This window comes from Crotalus tigris, unplaced genomic scaffold, assembly GCF_016545835.1.
Source record: "Crotalus tigris isolate CLP2741 ecotype Arizona unplaced genomic scaffold, ASM1654583v1 scf7180000017639.5415321, whole genome shotgun sequence".
NCBI lineage: Eukaryota > Metazoa > Chordata > Lepidosauria > Squamata > Viperidae > Crotalus > Crotalus tigris.
The window spans coordinates 5,172,293-5,189,409 of NW_024096532.1; the positions used below are offsets into that span (position 1 = coordinate 5,172,293).

The 17,117-nt window shown below is 42.0% G+C and overlaps 1 protein-coding gene across 3 annotated transcripts in view; it reads left to right on the plus strand.

Annotated features, from left to right (window-relative positions):
- Positions 1-6,563: 6,563 nt before the first annotated feature.
- LOC120304579 (transforming growth factor beta receptor type 3-like) overlaps positions 6,564-17,117 on the plus strand; it is a 32,872-nt gene continuing 22,318 nt past the window's right edge. For 2 of the 3 annotated variants that reach the window (XM_039335348.1, XM_039335349.1), the window contains exons 1-3: positions 6,565-6,952; positions 8,597-8,708; positions 16,328-16,500. In XM_039335348.1, the coding sequence (XP_039191282.1) occupies positions 8,630-8,708; positions 16,328-16,500 (252 nt within the window). In that variant the 5' untranslated portion in view covers positions 6,565-6,952; positions 8,597-8,629. Of the gene's footprint in view, positions 6,953-8,596; positions 8,709-16,327; positions 16,501-17,117 lie in introns of all 3 variants that reach the window. The other variant, XM_039335350.1, reaches the window with a different exon arrangement.

Genomic DNA, 17,117 nt, shown 5'->3' on the forward strand with positions numbered 1-17,117 from the left:
ACACAAGAGATGCAAGCAGCATTAGATCTTCCATAAAACAAATTCAAGGTTCCTATATCGTGTTATATATTCCATAATACATGTTTTCAGACAACTTAAATGGTGTTCCTGCCTTCTGTATCCAACACGCCCACATCATTGACAAACATCAGGAAGGTGGCTTTTGTCCTGGCAACAGAGGATCAGATATCAAGAGTTTTTTTTCCTTGGGCAGGCAGCTGCAAGGCAGCACTGCCCTTGAATGGGGATTACCTAAAAAGCCCTGTTCAATAATTGTTGGACAGCTTATCCAATATGGTACAGTGTCTACCCTAATCTTAGCGTTCTGTTCTGCACCAAGATTTTCTATTTTGAGATTAAATTTGCACGCTGCCCTTTAATGTCCAATACTGTTTAATTTGTAGCCAGTTTTAGGTATAGTATGGATGATGTTCCCTAAGCCATATACCTTCCATCTATATTGTAATGCCAGTCTTCTTTAGTACCCACTACGGTTCTTGGTGTCTCAGCAAATGGTAGACCCTGGGTGCTCTTGTCTGCATTCAGAAAGCAAGGATTAGACTAAATTAGTATTAGGATGGAAAACCACTATGAAATACCATGGATGTCAGACACAGTGGGAAGTTACAGAAAGGCAGATTTTAATTTAATGTTCAAATTAATGGTTTGACACAAAAACCACTCACCCAGACAGGTAATAGGCTTCCCTTTATTGAAAGTGTACAAGCACAAATTAGCAATCTTTCTTGGCTCATATAATTTGAGTTCTACAGACAATGGCCTAAATGCCTCCTTCCCGCTCTGGAACCCCATGGAAAATATCTAAAAAAAGAAAATGGCAAAGAATTCTGGATTGTTGCTAAGATCAACAATCCTGTGAAAGCAGGAATTGAACTTGCAATGCTTTTGAGAGTTCTTGAGCTGTGTCATCATCTTCATCTTCATTACAGACCTGCTGTTAGACCCCTTACAATTTGCCCACCGAGCAAATAGATCGGCAGATGATGCTGTTAATATGGCTCTGCACTACATCCTACAACATCTTGAATCTCCAAAGATCTATGCAAGGGTCCTTTTTGTAGATTTCAGCTTGGCATTCAATACCATCATTCCAGATATTCTTCTCACTAAACTAAATCAGCTAGCCGTGCCTGACCACACCTGTAAGTGGATCATAAGGCAGGAAGAAGCAAGTGAAGCTAGGCAAAATCACCTCAGATACTTGTACAGGGAGCCTCCAGGGCTGTGTGCTCTCTCCACTTCTCTATGTACCAATGACTGCATCTCAAAAAATCTCTCTGTTAAAGTACTGAAGTTTGCAGATGATACAACGATTGGCCCCGTTCAAGACCACAACGAATCTGCATACAGATGGGAGGTTGAACAACTAGCCTTGTGGTGCAGCCAGAACAATCTTGAACTGAACACACTCAAAACTATAGAAATGGTAGTAGATTTTAGGAGAAACCCTACTATTCTACAATCTCTTAGAATACTAGACAACACAATATTAACAGTAGAGACCTTCAGGTTTTCTAGGTTCTATAATACTGTATTTCAAGATTTAAAATGGACTCCTAACATCAAAAATGTCATCAAAAAAGCACAACAAAGAATGTTCTTCCTGCGCCAACTCAGAAAGCTCAAGACTGTCCAAGGAGCTGCTGATACAGTTCTACAAAGGAATTATTGAGTCTGTCATTTGCACCGCTATAACTGTCTGGTTTGGCACAGCAACCAAACAAGACAAACACAGACTTCAAAGAATAGTTAGAACTGCAGAAGAAAACAATTGCTACTAGTCTGCCTTCCATTGAGGACCTGTATACTGCACGACCAAGAAAGAGAGCTGTGAAAATATCTACAGGCCTTTCACATCCTGGATATAAACTGTTTCAACTTCTTCCCTCAAGACGATGCTACAGGGCATTGCACACCAGTACAACTAGACATAAGGACATTTTTTTTCCCCCATGCCGTCACTCTGCTTAACAACTAACTCCTACAACACTGTCAAAATACTTAGTAATGCTGTATTACTACAACACTCCTCATCTTTCCTGTTACCTATCCTTATCTTCTTATGACTATAACTTTGTTGCTTGTATCTTACAATTTATATTGTTTTTTAGTATCCTAGTATGATTTATGTTGTTGGCTTAGCTATACTCTATGACTATCACTAAATGTTGCATCTTATGATTTATGATGAAGTGTTGTATTTTACCATTTATGATGAATGTATTTTCATGTCGTTTATGATCATGATTATCACTATTACTTGTATTTACATTGAGAGCTTATCAGTGGTGAGATTCAAATATGTGAACAACCGGTTCTCTGTGTGGATGCCACTTCCAGAAGTCCATTCTGGGCCTGGGCAACAAAAATTAGCTACCTGTTCTGCCAAAGTGGTGCAAAGTGGCTGAATCCCACCACTGGAGCTTATGCACCAGAAGCAAATTCCTTGTGTGTCCAACCACACTTGGCCAATAAAGAATTCTAGAGGTTTGTTAAAACTCAAGTGTTTATTTAACAAATATATATGGCAACCCAGCTCATTGAACATGACTGGGTGGTTTACTGTGTAACTTACAATTAAAACAATGCCACAACTGTTGAAAATTTAATAAATAAAAGGAAATTTGTGGGAGCAGAATTTCCATCTAAATACAACTTACAACCACAGCTGAGCCCAAAATTTCTGTTGCTGAGACAGTTGTTAATTAGGTTTTGCCTTGTTTTATGATTTTTCTTGCCAGAGTTGTTAAGTGAATCCCTGCAGTTGTTAAGTTAATAACATGGTTGTTAAATGAATCTAGCTTCCCCACTGACTTTGCTTGTCAGAAGGATGCAAAACATGATCACTTGACACTGCAACCATCATAAATATGAGTCAGACGTCAAGGATCTGAAGTTTGATCACATAACCATGGGGATGCTGCAATGGTCGTAAGTGTGAAAAATGGTCATAAGTAACTTTTTCAATGTCATCGTAACTTCAGACGGTCATTAAATTAATGGTTGTAAGTTGAGGATCCCCAAGATTGCTGAAAGAACCATGCTTCCAGAATCTTCTGAAAGGGTTACAGGGATGGGCCAAACCTGACTTAGGAGGAAGTTCCAAAGACTGGGAGCCACAGCAGAAAAGCATGCTGTCTGGGCCCCATCAGATGGAACTGTTCAGCAGAAATGACCTGCAACATACATTTCCTGCTGGACCTGATGAGAGAGGTAGATATGATTGGGAAGAGGCAGTCCCTCAAATAGCCTGGTCCCATGCCATGTAGGGTTTAAAAGTCAGAATCAGCTTCTTGAATTGCACCTGGAATCACACAACAGTCAACAAAGCTCACAGAATAGGGATGAAGCTTGTTATTTTAGGGTACCCATAACTGTCTACACAGCTGCATTCTGCATCAGTTCATGTTTCTGGATGTTCTTCAAGGACAGCCCCACGTAGAGCACATTACATCCACTCAGGAGGTAATCAAGGTATAAGAGAATATGAATACAGCCTCATGATCAGGAAAAGCACAACTGACGCACAACACGGAGTTGTGGAAAGGCCCTTTGAGTAATGACTGCCACTTACTCTTCAAGAAGGAGTCGTGAATTGCGAACGATCCCCAAATTGCACACCAAGTCACTCTGAGGTAGTGCCACCCCATCCAATACCAAAAATGATAAAGTTCAAGATCTAGAAGGCTCCAAAACCTGAAGCCACTCGGTGCCACATTTCAATTAAAGTTTTTGTTCCCCATCCAGATCCTCACAGCCTCCAGGCACTGGGACATCAGCAGCATTGCTTAGTTTCTTGAGATGGAGATATACGATTGGGTATCATCTGTATGCAAAGAATACTCGTGGCAACAAATAATCTCATCTGGTCACTTCCTGTATTTGTTAAATAGGTGTAGAGAGAGTACGGAACCATATGAGAGCCCACATAGTACTGGCTGCAGGCAGGTCCTCTCATTTCCAGCCAACACTGATTGGTATTGGCCTGGAAGGAAGAAAGGGAATTAGCCCATACTGTGCTGCTCACTCCTATCCCACAGAGTTACTCCAGAAGGTTGCAGAAAGGTCAAGGAGAGGAAAGACCAATGAACTACCCCTGCTTTGCTCCTGCCATGCATCACCCAAAAGTGCAAACAATGTTGCTTCTGTCCCTTCCCCAGATCTGAATCCTAACAGAAGAGGTTCAAGTGATCTGCTTCACCCAGGACTTGCTGAAGCTGCTGTGCAACTACTTTCTCCACCACCTTTCCTAAGAAAATGAGATTAGGTACTGGATGAAAATTGCCCAATGTGATGGGATCCAGCAACAGCTTCTTGAGGAGGGGGCAAACCAAAGCCTCCTTAAGGAGTATAGGAACAATCATGAATTAGCCATTGTTATAACCCAACCACACGACACATTTATATTACTTCCATACAAATGAGAGCTAATAGATTAGGGAACTGGAAAAGATGTAATATATTTCACTTGCTAAGTACATTTCACATTCACTTTGTGATGATAAGGGAGGGGACAAATTGCAAAATCTGCTCACTAGCTAAAACATTTAGAGGTCATTGAACTGCCCCATCACTGTCCTTTCCAAAAAAGGATTAGTTAAAGAGGGTAAATAGCTAATCACTGCATGCTGCAAAATAAAATGTGCCTTGAATTTCATTGTACTAAATAAAATATTCAAGGATGGTTTATTATAGCAGGAGAAACCTTGGCCTACCTAATAACATTCTCCAGGAATAATTGTGCTGAACTCTGTTGAATAATAAAATACTTTTGAGCTAAGTTCTGTTCATAAAAGTTTATGAAAGGTAGGAGAGACAAGGACAGAAATACTGGAAATGCATACATATAAATTATGGTGCTTCTTCCCCACTTCCAAATTCTTTCACAACTTTGAAGATTCTGCATTCAGAGAACAATCACTTGAAATGTTTTCCAGTGGAGAAAGTTGAATATTATAAAAGTCCAGTGGAAACTTTTGCACAAAACTAGAAACATAGGCGAAGGAGGCAAAGCAAATTAGTGCTGTGTAGAAATATGGGATGGCCGAAAAGCGAGCCATGAAAGGACTATATAGAGTGAGGATACAGCTGAGTAATATTCCCATTTCCTCAGCCAGAAATGGAGCCAGTGTTGTGGAGCCTAACAATGTGACCATTAAATCTAAGTATGCAGATTTCTTAAATCTATACCAATCTATGATATAACCAATGGTAGGACTACAGAATCTGTGCTACTGTCCTGATGTTATAATAATAATAAAGTTGGAAGGGACCTTGGAGGTCATCTAGTTCAACCCCCTGCTCAGGCAGGAAACCCTACACCATTTCGGACAAATGGCTGTCCAGTCTCTTCTTAAAAACTTCAAGTGTTGGAGCATTTACTGCTTCTGGAGGCAAGCTGTTCCACTGATTAATTGTTCTAACTGTCAGGAAGTTTCTCCTTAGTTCTAGGTTGCTTCTCTCCTTGATTAGTTTCCATCCGTTGCTTCTTGTCCTGCCTTCAAGTGCTTTGGAGAATAGCTTGACTCCCTCTTCTTTGTGGCAGCCCCTGAGATATTGGAACACTGTTATCATGTCACCCCTCGTCCTTCTTTTTGTTAAACTAGACATACCCAATTCCAGTAGCCGTTTCTCATATGCTTTACCCTCCAGTCCCCTGGTCATCTTTGTTGCTCTTCTCTGTACTTTCTAGAGTCTCAACATCTTTTTTACATCACGGTGACCAAAACTGGATGGAGTATTTCAAGTGTGGCCTTACCAAGGCTTTGTAAAGTGGTATTAATACTTCACGTGATCTTGATTCTATCCCTCTGTTGTAAGTTGTAAGACTCCCATTCTAATCGGACTCTTCCAGCCTTGCCAATGACTAGGTATGACAGAAACTGTCATGCAGCAGTTTTCCACACCTGCTTGCAGGTGCTATGAGATGCACTTTGCTGCCTGGTCATGGACCAATCCCCTTGTAGCTTGATCTTTCTAGTGACCTTGGATTCTGCCCCTGATGTTTTGAAAATATGAATACAGTGCAAAACACCAGGTTATTTACTTAGTCTCTGTCTGACATACACCCAAACCCACACAGTCATACACTCAGAGCCTGGTCTCTTTGCTGCTTCTCATAAATTCCTTGATACTCTTTGACTCCCAAATAGTGATCTATTAAAGCCAAAGCAATTATTATAATTATTATTGTTATTATCAAATTTATTTGCCTCCCATCTCGCAGTTTGACGCAACTTGATTATCTGCAACATCTCCTTCCAAGCCCAACTTGGTGGGTGGGTGGGTGGGAGGCAGCCTGACAGCCTGACCTAGAGTGCATCACCACGGGGCTCAACAAACTTGCGAATGATGCTCAGGAAGTTTCTCCCTTTGCATGTCTGCATTAATCATAAATCCAGCTATCTCCTTAGTAACGCCCATTTGGGACTTAGCTTATGCTCCTTATTTTGTGAGGCATCATCAGGGGAAGCTTGCTGATTTAGTATCTCTCAGCCACCGCCCGTGCCCTGCCTCTGTGTGGAGAAGCCAGTGCAAAGAGGGACAAAGGGGGGGGGGAGAGGGAAATGGGACTCTGGATGCTTTGGTTGGCAGTGCCCGCTCCTTGTCTCAGGAGCACCTTTCCTCCACTGCTGAATTCCTTCACAAATCAACAGCTGCCACACACTCCGTGCACCCTCCCCCCTCACTTGAAATTTGACCCTCCCACGGCCCCACGGTTATTTTTAACTTTATATTGGCTGCCTAATTTTTATTATTGTTAAATCATGCCGGCCTGGGACCGGACTTGTCCATGATTTCTGCATCTCCTGAAGTAGGTGGCACGCTCCCACTTCTTTCCTCCTCTTCAGTTCAGGTGGCAATTGCTCCTCTTCAGCTTTCCTAAACAGTGCCTGGCTTCAAGGGCACTGAGGCCGCTCTGCTGAGGAAGGTAAGAGTCTTTTTGGCTGGGTCTCCCCAGGGTCCTACTTGCTTTGCCGGCTGAAGAGCATAGAACTTCCCTTTTCTCCTGTAATCCCCAAGCGTGCAACCTTGAGGCAACTTTACTCCAAAGTACAGCAGTCTGCTTTGCTTCTAAAGGAGCTTTGAAAGGTGAGAGTGATACGTGAAAGACATTGGAGGAAATAGGAGTCAAAAGGAGAAAGATTTTGACCAAAGGTTGGGAGAAAAGGTGGGGCACATTTGGCGCATGCAAAATGTCCCCTTGCATCTTGAGCCCTTGCAAGCACATGCTCAAGAAGGGCCACTGGGAAATCAGCTGGAGGGCATAATAAAGATTAAATGGACCAGTGAGCTATTGAAAGAGAAAGCCAGCTTCTTCTCTTCAGAGAGTCAATGATTTGTGGGATGCTGTACGGAAAAGTGTAAGCCAAACGCACATTTCTTGTATACAGCCCTAAAAACGTAAGTGAGCATAAAAACTATTTTGTTTTTAGAAAGACACTCAGTACATTCAGGTTTTGTGTGGCTACAGCCCCTTGCCATAACTCCTCTATGGAGTAGAATTAGGGTTAGGAACTACAGGTAGTCCTTGACTTATGACCACAATTGAGCCCAAGTCAGACAGTTATTAAGTGAATTTTGCCCCATTTTACAACCTTTCTTTCCACAGTTGTTAAGTGAACCGCTGCAGCTGTTAAGGTTGTTAAATAAATCTGGCTTCCCCATTGACTTTGCTTATCAGAAGTTTGCAAAAAGGGATCACATGACCCCCAGGACACTGCAACCATCATGAGTCAGTTGCCAAGCATCTGAATTTTGATCACGTGACTATGAGGATGTTGCAATGGTCGTAAGTGTGAAAAACGGTCATAAGTCACTTTTTCAGTGCCGTTGTAACTTCGAATGGTTGCTAAAAGAACTGTTGTGAGTATCTGTAAGTGACTTCCATCTGAGACTACTTAGACTGAAGTTTTAAGGACAATTTGGGGTAGTATATTCTGAACTCAACTCATAGGCAGACCTAATAAAGACTGGTTGATTGGGGGCCAGGGTGAGGATAGTTGACTTTGGGCTGATGTTTCATTTGGCCCCTTATTAGTGGTAGAGTTTTATTATAATTCCTGGAAGCTAAAGGTAGGCTGAAGAATGTTGCAGAGCAGACTTTATCTTCAGGTGGTGGTGGTGGTGAAAATGGGTTATAAGCCTCCCCTCCATGGAGACGGTGGAACAGAGGCGTGTTGATATGGTTACATGGGAAGATCAAGGCAGGGGGAAACATCTGCAAGCTAATCCCGGTATTTGAGTTAGCCAAGGCCATGGCCAGGACTTAAGGTCAAGAGACCAATAAATATGCTGGCTGCACATGATGAAAAGATGGACTTGGTTGATGGATATCCTGCATGCAACAAGCTGGTAAGAAGATTGTACGGAGTAAAGGCTCTGTATGAAGAGCTCTTGGTGGTTTGGGTATTTTAGTTATTTATACATTTGTGTCTCAGGTAGACAGAAGTATTTGATGTCTTCAAATTTGAACGTAAAATTAAACTGTCTAGGAATTTTGAAAAGCTCGGAGGCTATGAAACATATTTTCCTCCGGCCCTCATGCTTTCTTTGATCTTGTTTTCCCACATAGGTTGTGACTAGTAAAAATCTACAATTGCAAATCATGTGTGGCAGTTACCAACCAGCCGGTTGTCTATGGAGATGGTGTTTATTGTTTGCCCTTTGGACTTGTGCTGGAACAGGTAAAAATCAGGCTGCTAAAATTCAGCAGTCCCAACTTTTAATCCACAATGAGTGATTTGTTAGGGCTGATGCACTGTGTGCAAAAGGGGGGAGTAGTGGTGGGGAGTGTGAGAGTGAACTTGTAATAGCCCATGTATTTATCGATGTAGTGTGGCTGTAGTATTATTTGTCTTTCTTATTATCTCCTTTACTCTTCTCTCTTATTGATATTATGATGATGATTATCATTATTCCGTTACTTTGCATGTACACCGAGAGCTTCTGCACTGGAGACAAATTCTTTTTGTGTCTAATCACACTTGACCAAATGAAGTATTCAATTCCATTCTTCCTCTCCCCCCAATAATGTCTATCATGTCATTTTTGTCTCACATGAATCCCAGAGCAGCTTGCAAGCTCAAGCTATTTCTGACCACAGTTATGAAAAACTAAATGGACTGTGTACTAGCAGCTAGACATGCAGGAGGCATAAACATCTTTCAAATTCTTAAGTACAGAACACTGAAATGTTTTTTTTTATGTGCGCATGCATAATCAAAATATTGCATATTTGTTTGCCATAATTTCTTCAACAAGGTATATAGGGGGTTATTCTCAGAACTGCAGCTGGTACAATGTAAGCTAATAAGAGCGCGAACTGAAATTGGAAGGCTGTGGTTAAGCTGCAAAAAACCTATTCAAGGTGCTCATGTTCAATCTGGAGCCAAAATAGCTGAGGGAGTTCTTTTTCCCAAGTATTCTCTTCTAACTCTTTAGATAGGATTGAAAGAGATATTGGGACATCAAGCATCTAAGGGTAGAAATCCAAATTACCCCCAACAAATAGCTGCCTGGTTTCTGCTTAAATATATCTGCTTAAATATATCAACTGGACAGAGCTTACCTGGAGGCTAAAACATATAAGGAACGGTTGCTAGAATTGGGTATGTCTAGTTTAATGAAGAGAAGGACGAGGGAGGACATGATAGCAGTGTTCCAATATCTCAGGGGCTGCCACAAAGAAGAGGGAGTCAAGCTATTTTCCAAGGCACCTGAAGGCAGGACAAGAAGCAACGGGTGGAAACTAATCAAGGAGAGAAGCAACCTAGAACTAAGGAGAAACTTCCTGACAGTTAGAACAATTAATCAGTGGAACAGCTTGCCTCCAGAAGCAGTAAATGCTCCAACACTGGAAGTGTTTAAGAAGAGACTGGACAGCCATTTGTCCGAAATGGTGTAGGGTTTCCTGCCTGAGCAGGGGGTTGGACTAGATGACCTCCAAGGTCCCTTCCAACTTTACTACTACTATTATTATTATAATACCTTTATCTTTGGATAAAAAGTTCCACTTTTGAACTGTTTCACTGTTAAGTAGTCATCTACTTGGAACTTATATTAATTACATCATGTTCTGCCCACCGATACATTAAAGATTAGCCCTGGGTCTTATTCTTCTGTGTCCCTGAAGAAGATTGCCAAATGCCCTCTTAGTCTCTTCTTCTTTAAGACAAACATTCTCAGAGCTTTCCAGCATTCTTTATGGAACTTAATTTCCAATTCCGTAACCATCTGCACAGCTTTACTCTGAACCTATATTAATTTTTCTAAATCCTTAAAGCCTTATGCCCAGAACCAAACACAATAATTAAAGATGAGATCTGATCAATGAAGAATCATGTGGAATTGTTACTCCCACGATTTGGAAACTGTACTTTTCATATTGCAGCCTAAAAATACACTTCTGTTTTTGGAAGCCATTGACTCAAATTCAGAATTTTTATTTATTCATTATTTTTGTCTTCTGAGGTATTTTCTACCCCATTCAATTCTGCACAATCTAAAAAATTCATTGAAATTTTCTCTACTATTGATAAAATAGGGAAGCTACCAGGCCCAGAACTTATTCAGAACCTCTCCAATTTGATGAAGAATCATTGATGAGCATTTGGGGTATGATTTTTGAGCTTGCTTTGCTGAAATCATGATATATTGTAATTCCACGAGTCTCACAATTTATTAAGAAAACTACCTGATTAAAAAAAAACAACTATTCAAGATTTATAAAAGAGAATCTTTAACAAGTGAGATAGTTTGTTAAGACCTTTTGACAGATTCATCCTGATTTCTGATAATTATTGTATTTGGGAGCCCATGTCAGGTTAATTATTTTCTTTTCGAAAGGACAGTATTTGATCTTCTCCAATCATTTGCCTCTTCTTCAATGCTACAAGATTCTCCAAAACAATATAAAAAATGTCACCAAATTCCTTCAGTACCCTATGATCTATTCCATCTAGTCCTGGAATGGAATTGCATTCAAAGTCAGCAATTATTCCCTGAGCTTTTTCTAGCATTTTCAAGACTCAAGATTCAGCAATGTCACAACTGCCTAACACAGACCCTCTTATGGGAAAAAACAAAACACTAAAACAAAAGTGCACAATTCTCCCTGTTCTTAGTTATTAACATTTGCCATTTTGCAGGTGGTAAAATGCCATTTTGCAGGCCTTATTGTTCATAGCATCCTCTGCCAATCTCAACTCAAAGTTAGCTAAAGATTTTTGTCACCATTTTTACCCTTCCTGGCTACTTGTCCTGTACTTTTTTATGGTGATATTTTCTACACAGGCCTTTTATTGTTATTGTCATGCTGTCTTCGCTTTTCCTTAAGCCTTTTCGGTATAGAAACATTATTTTCTTTGGAATACTTTGCAACTGTGCTTCACTAATATTTAATTTGTATATACATCTAATAAATAAAATAGATTTCTCTTAAAACCAAGAATTCAAGATTTCGTTAGTATTGTTCTTTAATGTTCCTCTTACTTCCATTTCCTCAGTTACATTTTCTCTACTGATTCAGTTCAAACTAAAATAGTGCATCCTTTAATTCTTCTTCCTCCTGAGAAACATCAGAGACAAATAGAATAGAATAGGAGATGGAAGGGACCTTAGAGGTCTTCTAGTCCAGCCCCTCTGCTGAAGCAGGAGAACCTATACCATCTCAGAGAAGTGACTGTCCAGTCTCTTAAAAACCTCCAATGATGGAGCACCCATGGTTTCTGGAGGCAAGCTGTTCCACTGGTTAATTATCCTCACTGTTAGGAAGTTTCTCCTTAATTCCAGGTTGCTTCTCTTGATTAGTTTCCATCCATTGTTTCTTGTCCTGCTCTCTGGTGCTTTGGAAAATAAATTGATTATCTCCTCTTTGTGGCAGCCTCTCAAATACTGGAATACTGCTATCATGTCCCCCCAATCCTTTTCTCTAGACTAGCCAAACCCAAGTCCTGCAGCCACTCTTCATATGTTTTAGTCTCCAGGCATTTGGTCATTTTAGTTGCTCTTCTCTGAACTTTTTCCAAAGTCTCAACATCATTTTTGTAATATGGTGACCAAAACTGGTTACAGTATTCCAGGTCTGGTCTCATTAGGGTTTTATAAAGCAGTACTAATACTTCACATGATCTTGATTCTATGTCTCTGTTTATGCAACCCAGGATTGTATTAGCTTTTTTGGCTGCTGCTGCACACAGCTGGCTCATATGTTAGGGATTTCCTGAAAACAGCATGATTGTCAGATTTTTGTCTCCTACAATTTTGTTAGGGTCATTGAAGTCTTTTACCTCCTGCTTCTTTGAAAGATTTACAACATCCACCTTTCCTTTTTAGCTGGGCAGATGAAAGTGGGCTCCAACATTAGCACTGCACACATTAATTCCTCCAATTATTTTAACGAGGCTTACTGTCTACAATATCCAGGAGTTCACTCTTTTGGATTTTTTGGAAGATATGGATACTTTTAGCAACCAGCCCAATGCTTCCTCTCCCTTTCTACTGTTTAGGTTAGTTTTTAAGGGAATTGTGTTTAAGTGTGGCCACACATTGTTCTAATCCTTTGACTTGTTCTTCAAACTTTCCTATAATAGATGACTGAAAATATATGCCAGGCTGTTTTCAGACAAAAACAGACACATGACACATTGCAGATCACAAATGCAGATTTTCATCTGGTAATTTTCACTTTGTTTTTTTAAGCTAATGCCAGTAGAAGGCCTCGGCTTCTCCTTGTCTTTCTTAGGCTCTCAGATTAGCCAAGTACGAACTGTTGATTTAAAGGGAGAATGTTCAAGGAACTCTTCCTTAAATTCCATTGTTTGCTCAGTGATAGGAATGTCCTTTTCCAGTATTAAAAAAGGCAATTTTGTGGGTCTTTTAATATTTAATATTTATTTTATTAAATATTAAATTTATTATTTTAACTTACATTGCAGCATAATTATTAAATTTCTGCTGTTTTATTGCTTTTATGTTAGGTATTATAAATCATGATTTTTAGCATTTGCAAGCCACGCTAGAAACTTTGTTCTGAAGGGTGGCATATCCATTTTAAAAAATAAATCTATACAGAAAGTGGTTTTTCCACTTGGTCTCCCCCAGAATATGAAATAGTACATATACATGACTGCATTGTATTGGTTTAATAATTTTCCGTTTTTCTAACATTAACACAAGTTTTCAACAAGTCTGGGTGGGCTTGGGATGCTGTATCTAAGGCTGTGAGAAGTAATGCAGCTGAAGGGCCTTAGATTACATTCTCCTGCTGGAGAATGTCCTACAATAGTGGTGGCGAACCTATGGCACGCATGCCAGAGGCGGCACTCAGAGCCCTCTTTGTGGGCACGTGTGCCATGCCCCGGAGATGGCAACTGTCCTTCTTCATCTAGCCGCCCGCTAACTCGCCGAGGTCCCACATGGCTGGATGCATCCCAGCACCCATGCACTCGCTGGCCTCTGTGTGCAGGGGCCGATGGTGTCAGGCAGCAGCCGCCCTGGCCCCTGCCTCACCTTGCCCTGTGACAATGGCACCCCCACCCTGCCTCGCCTTGCCTCACCTCATCCTGCAGGATGAGCCTCCTGCCCACTGCCCCACCTGCCAGAGACCCCCTGGATCTCCCCCAACCCTGCCCGGCCCCCACAGGTGTCCCTCCCCATGAGCAACATTGAGGTGATCACGCCTACCTTGGCCACACCTACCCAATCTGCCACACCCATCCAGTGGGCCACACCCACCTGGCACCTGGCGATAAATAAGTGGGTTTTGGGTTGCAGTTTGGGCATTCTGTTTCTAAAAGGTTCGCCATCACTGTCCTACAACATTGCCATGAATTACCAATGACTCCAGCAGGGGAATGTAATCTAAGGCTTTAGTGATTCTTGAAGAGAAGCTGGGCTCCTAGAAGTCATGGGCTTCTCCAGGCAGCTGCTTTAATGTGCTTTCCTCCAGGCAATGAAGCAGGGCAAAATTGTGAAGCCAGCAAGTGGGGCTCTTTTTACAGTATCAATCTGGGACAAGCTGCGGAAAGTGAAGAATGGATTTTATACGTTGCGCTTAAGCTATCTCCTAGAAACCAACATGTTCTTTTGCTTTTCTGGGGAGTAGAGTCTCTATTGTCCTAGAGATAGCATCTGAGTTGCAGAGGTGGAGTAGGCGAGCAGGAGAGATATTTCAAGAGAGGTCAAATGGCTGGCCATCTGTCAGGTGTCTGCAGCAATGGATTATCTTCAAGGTCCCTTTCCAATCTGGCATGCTCTGATTCCTACTTTACTGGATAACTCCCTCCCACTCAACCACAATGTTCTCTCTCTGCCACTCTGACCTTCCTTCACCATTCTAAGAACACCTGATGGGGGACGGTCAATAATGGGGGGAGGGTAGAAGGTAAAAATTCCACTTGTCACGCTGGACTTCTCTACCACTCTCATTACCAGAATAGCCATCCAAAGCTGGTGTCACTTTGCAAAAGGCAGCAGGCACAGGACAATTTGTTTTGCACCAGATTTGAATGTGGAATTAGTAATAGTGATTCTTCCGATGGAATAAGGAAGTAGAAGGAGAAGAAGGAGAAGGAGATTAAGGTTTATTACAGTTGCTCACTTCAAAAAAAAATATGGGGTGGATCACAACATCAAAATATATAATCAAAACAGATTAAAAACAACAACCAAACATAGCCAAAACTAATAATTAAAAATAGTAATTAAACCATAATATTAAAAAAAGGGACTTCACTGACACCCTAATCAGGTCTGGTCTTAAGACTCTTCCCGAACCCCCGGAAAGTAAGTGCCATATATATCTTTGGGTGGGGGATGCTATTGCAGTGGGCTGGTCATAGGACCAATAATTTAGGATGTACCAAGTGAAATGATTAAGTCTGCTTCCAAATTGTTAGCAGCAGAAAAAAATAGAATATTTTATTTAAATTCTTTCTCTCTGAAAAAAAGTTTGGATTTAAAAAAACAACATACAAAACATAATTGTACATAATCACAGAAGGCAAAATAAGGGAGGTGTTTGAGAGGCAACTCAGAGGCATTCCTACCCCAAATATACCTGATGAGGACAGAGCATGCTAAGGATCCATTAGAAAAGAGAAGCAGAGAAAAGAACACCAATTTAGAATAGAATAGAATAGAATAGAAGCTGGAAGGGACCTTGGAGGTCTTCTAGTCCAGTGGTGGCGAACCTATGGCACAGGTGCCAGAGGCGGCACTCGGAGCCCTCTCTGTGGGCACATGTGCTATTGCCCCAGCCTCGCCTCCCCCCACAACCCCCTCCTCTCCAGCAGCCCCCCTGAAGGAGAGTCGCGTGGCCCATGCGGAGCAGTGCAGCCAAGGACATGACAGCCAGGCAGCATAGACAAGACTCTGCCCTCACACCCCATTGTGCACAGTTGATGCTGCAGGGCATGGGGAGAGGTCATGACTGCCATGGCGCTGCTGGGCTGCCTGGGCGATCTGCGGTGAGCCCTGGAGGCGGTGAGTGGCCCTGCGGGCAGGCCGGGTGAGGATGGGGGGCAGGGCAGAGGGTGGAGCGGCGGCGGGGCCAGCTTTTGGGCACTTGGTCTCTAAAAGCTTCGCCATCACTGTTCTAGTCCATCCCCCTGCTCAAGCAGGAGAACATATACCATCTCAGACAAGTGACTGTCTAGCTTCTTCTTAAAAACCTCCAGTGATGGCGCGCCCACGATTTCTGGAGGCAAGCTTTTCCACTGGTTGATTGTCCTCACTGTCAGGAAGTTTCTCCTTAATTCCAGATTGCTTCTCTCTTTGATCAGTTTCCAACCATTGTTTCTTGTCCTGCCCTCTGGTGCGTTGGTGAATAATGTGACCCCCCCTCTTCTTTGTGGCAGCCCCTCAAATACTGGAATACTGCTATCATGTATCCCTTATTTCTTCTTTTCTTTAGACTAACTTTGCTTGAAGCCCTTCAGCATATATCTGATCTGGATATAATTAACTGAGTGGTTGGAGCTGGATATAATTATTAGCACCCTCTGAAGAGAATCCTCAGAGAGCAGCAGGACTTCAGCAATTGAGTCCCGTAAGCCCTGCACCCAATGATCTGTTCTGCCCAGTGTTTGCTCCTCTCCTTGCTTTTCTTGCCCTCTGTCCTCATTCATTGTCAGACGTTTCATATTCTTTGCATGGGAGTACAGACTAGATCTCATAAAGAAGTAAACCAATTCTAAGTTCAAACTCCTGACAGCTTTGGCTTAGGTTCTGTATTTGGGAATGAGGAGAAACAGAGTGAAGGCAGCTTTGGCTCCAAAGGCACAATCTCTGTTTTGCTCTGCAGTTACCTGGCACCATCTCACTTGTCTGCCTGAGTCTGCCTCCACCTCCCAACCTATCCTGGGCTTCCGGGAGGTCTTGCGAAGAGGCAAAGGATGTATCAGCCAGGGACTCTCCTCCACGGGTCAAGAAGTGCATGTCATCAGCCTGCGCAAAGGAAGGCCTGCCAAAGCCCAGGTACAAGGCAATTGGAGGGGTTAAGGAGAGAAAACTGGCTAGTGCTCTGCATGGTCTGGCTGTCTCTGACGCAGCTCCCTCCTTGAAACTGCCATGCTGGTTTGGGCTGGGAGGAGTGCGATTCCCACAAAATCTGTCATAGAATCTGATAAGAACTCAGATAAGCCCTACATGGCATGGGGTCCAGTGACTTGAGGGACTGTCTTAACTCCATCACATCAGCCTGTCCCACACGGTCATGTAGGGAAGGTATGTTATGGACTCCTCACTTAAAGAATTTCAATTCTTGGAACATCCTCCCCCCCAGAGGCGAGGTGGTCCCCCTCTCTCCTGGTCTTTCGAAAGAGACTGCCAACTTGCATGGGGCCTATAGAGCAGCAGGCCCTCCACCTGTCTTTTAAATTTTAACTGATTTTAATTATGTTTCCACCTGGCTCCTTTTACCAATGTATTGCATTTTTATATGATTTTTATTTTTTCCTGTGCTTTTAAACTGCACACCTCCCAAAGTCACTTGGAGAGTGAGATGGGTGGTACCTAAATTTGATAAATAAATTTCTAGGAACCGAATTCCAACTTAAAATAGAAAGTACAATAAACATACAATTACAGTCATG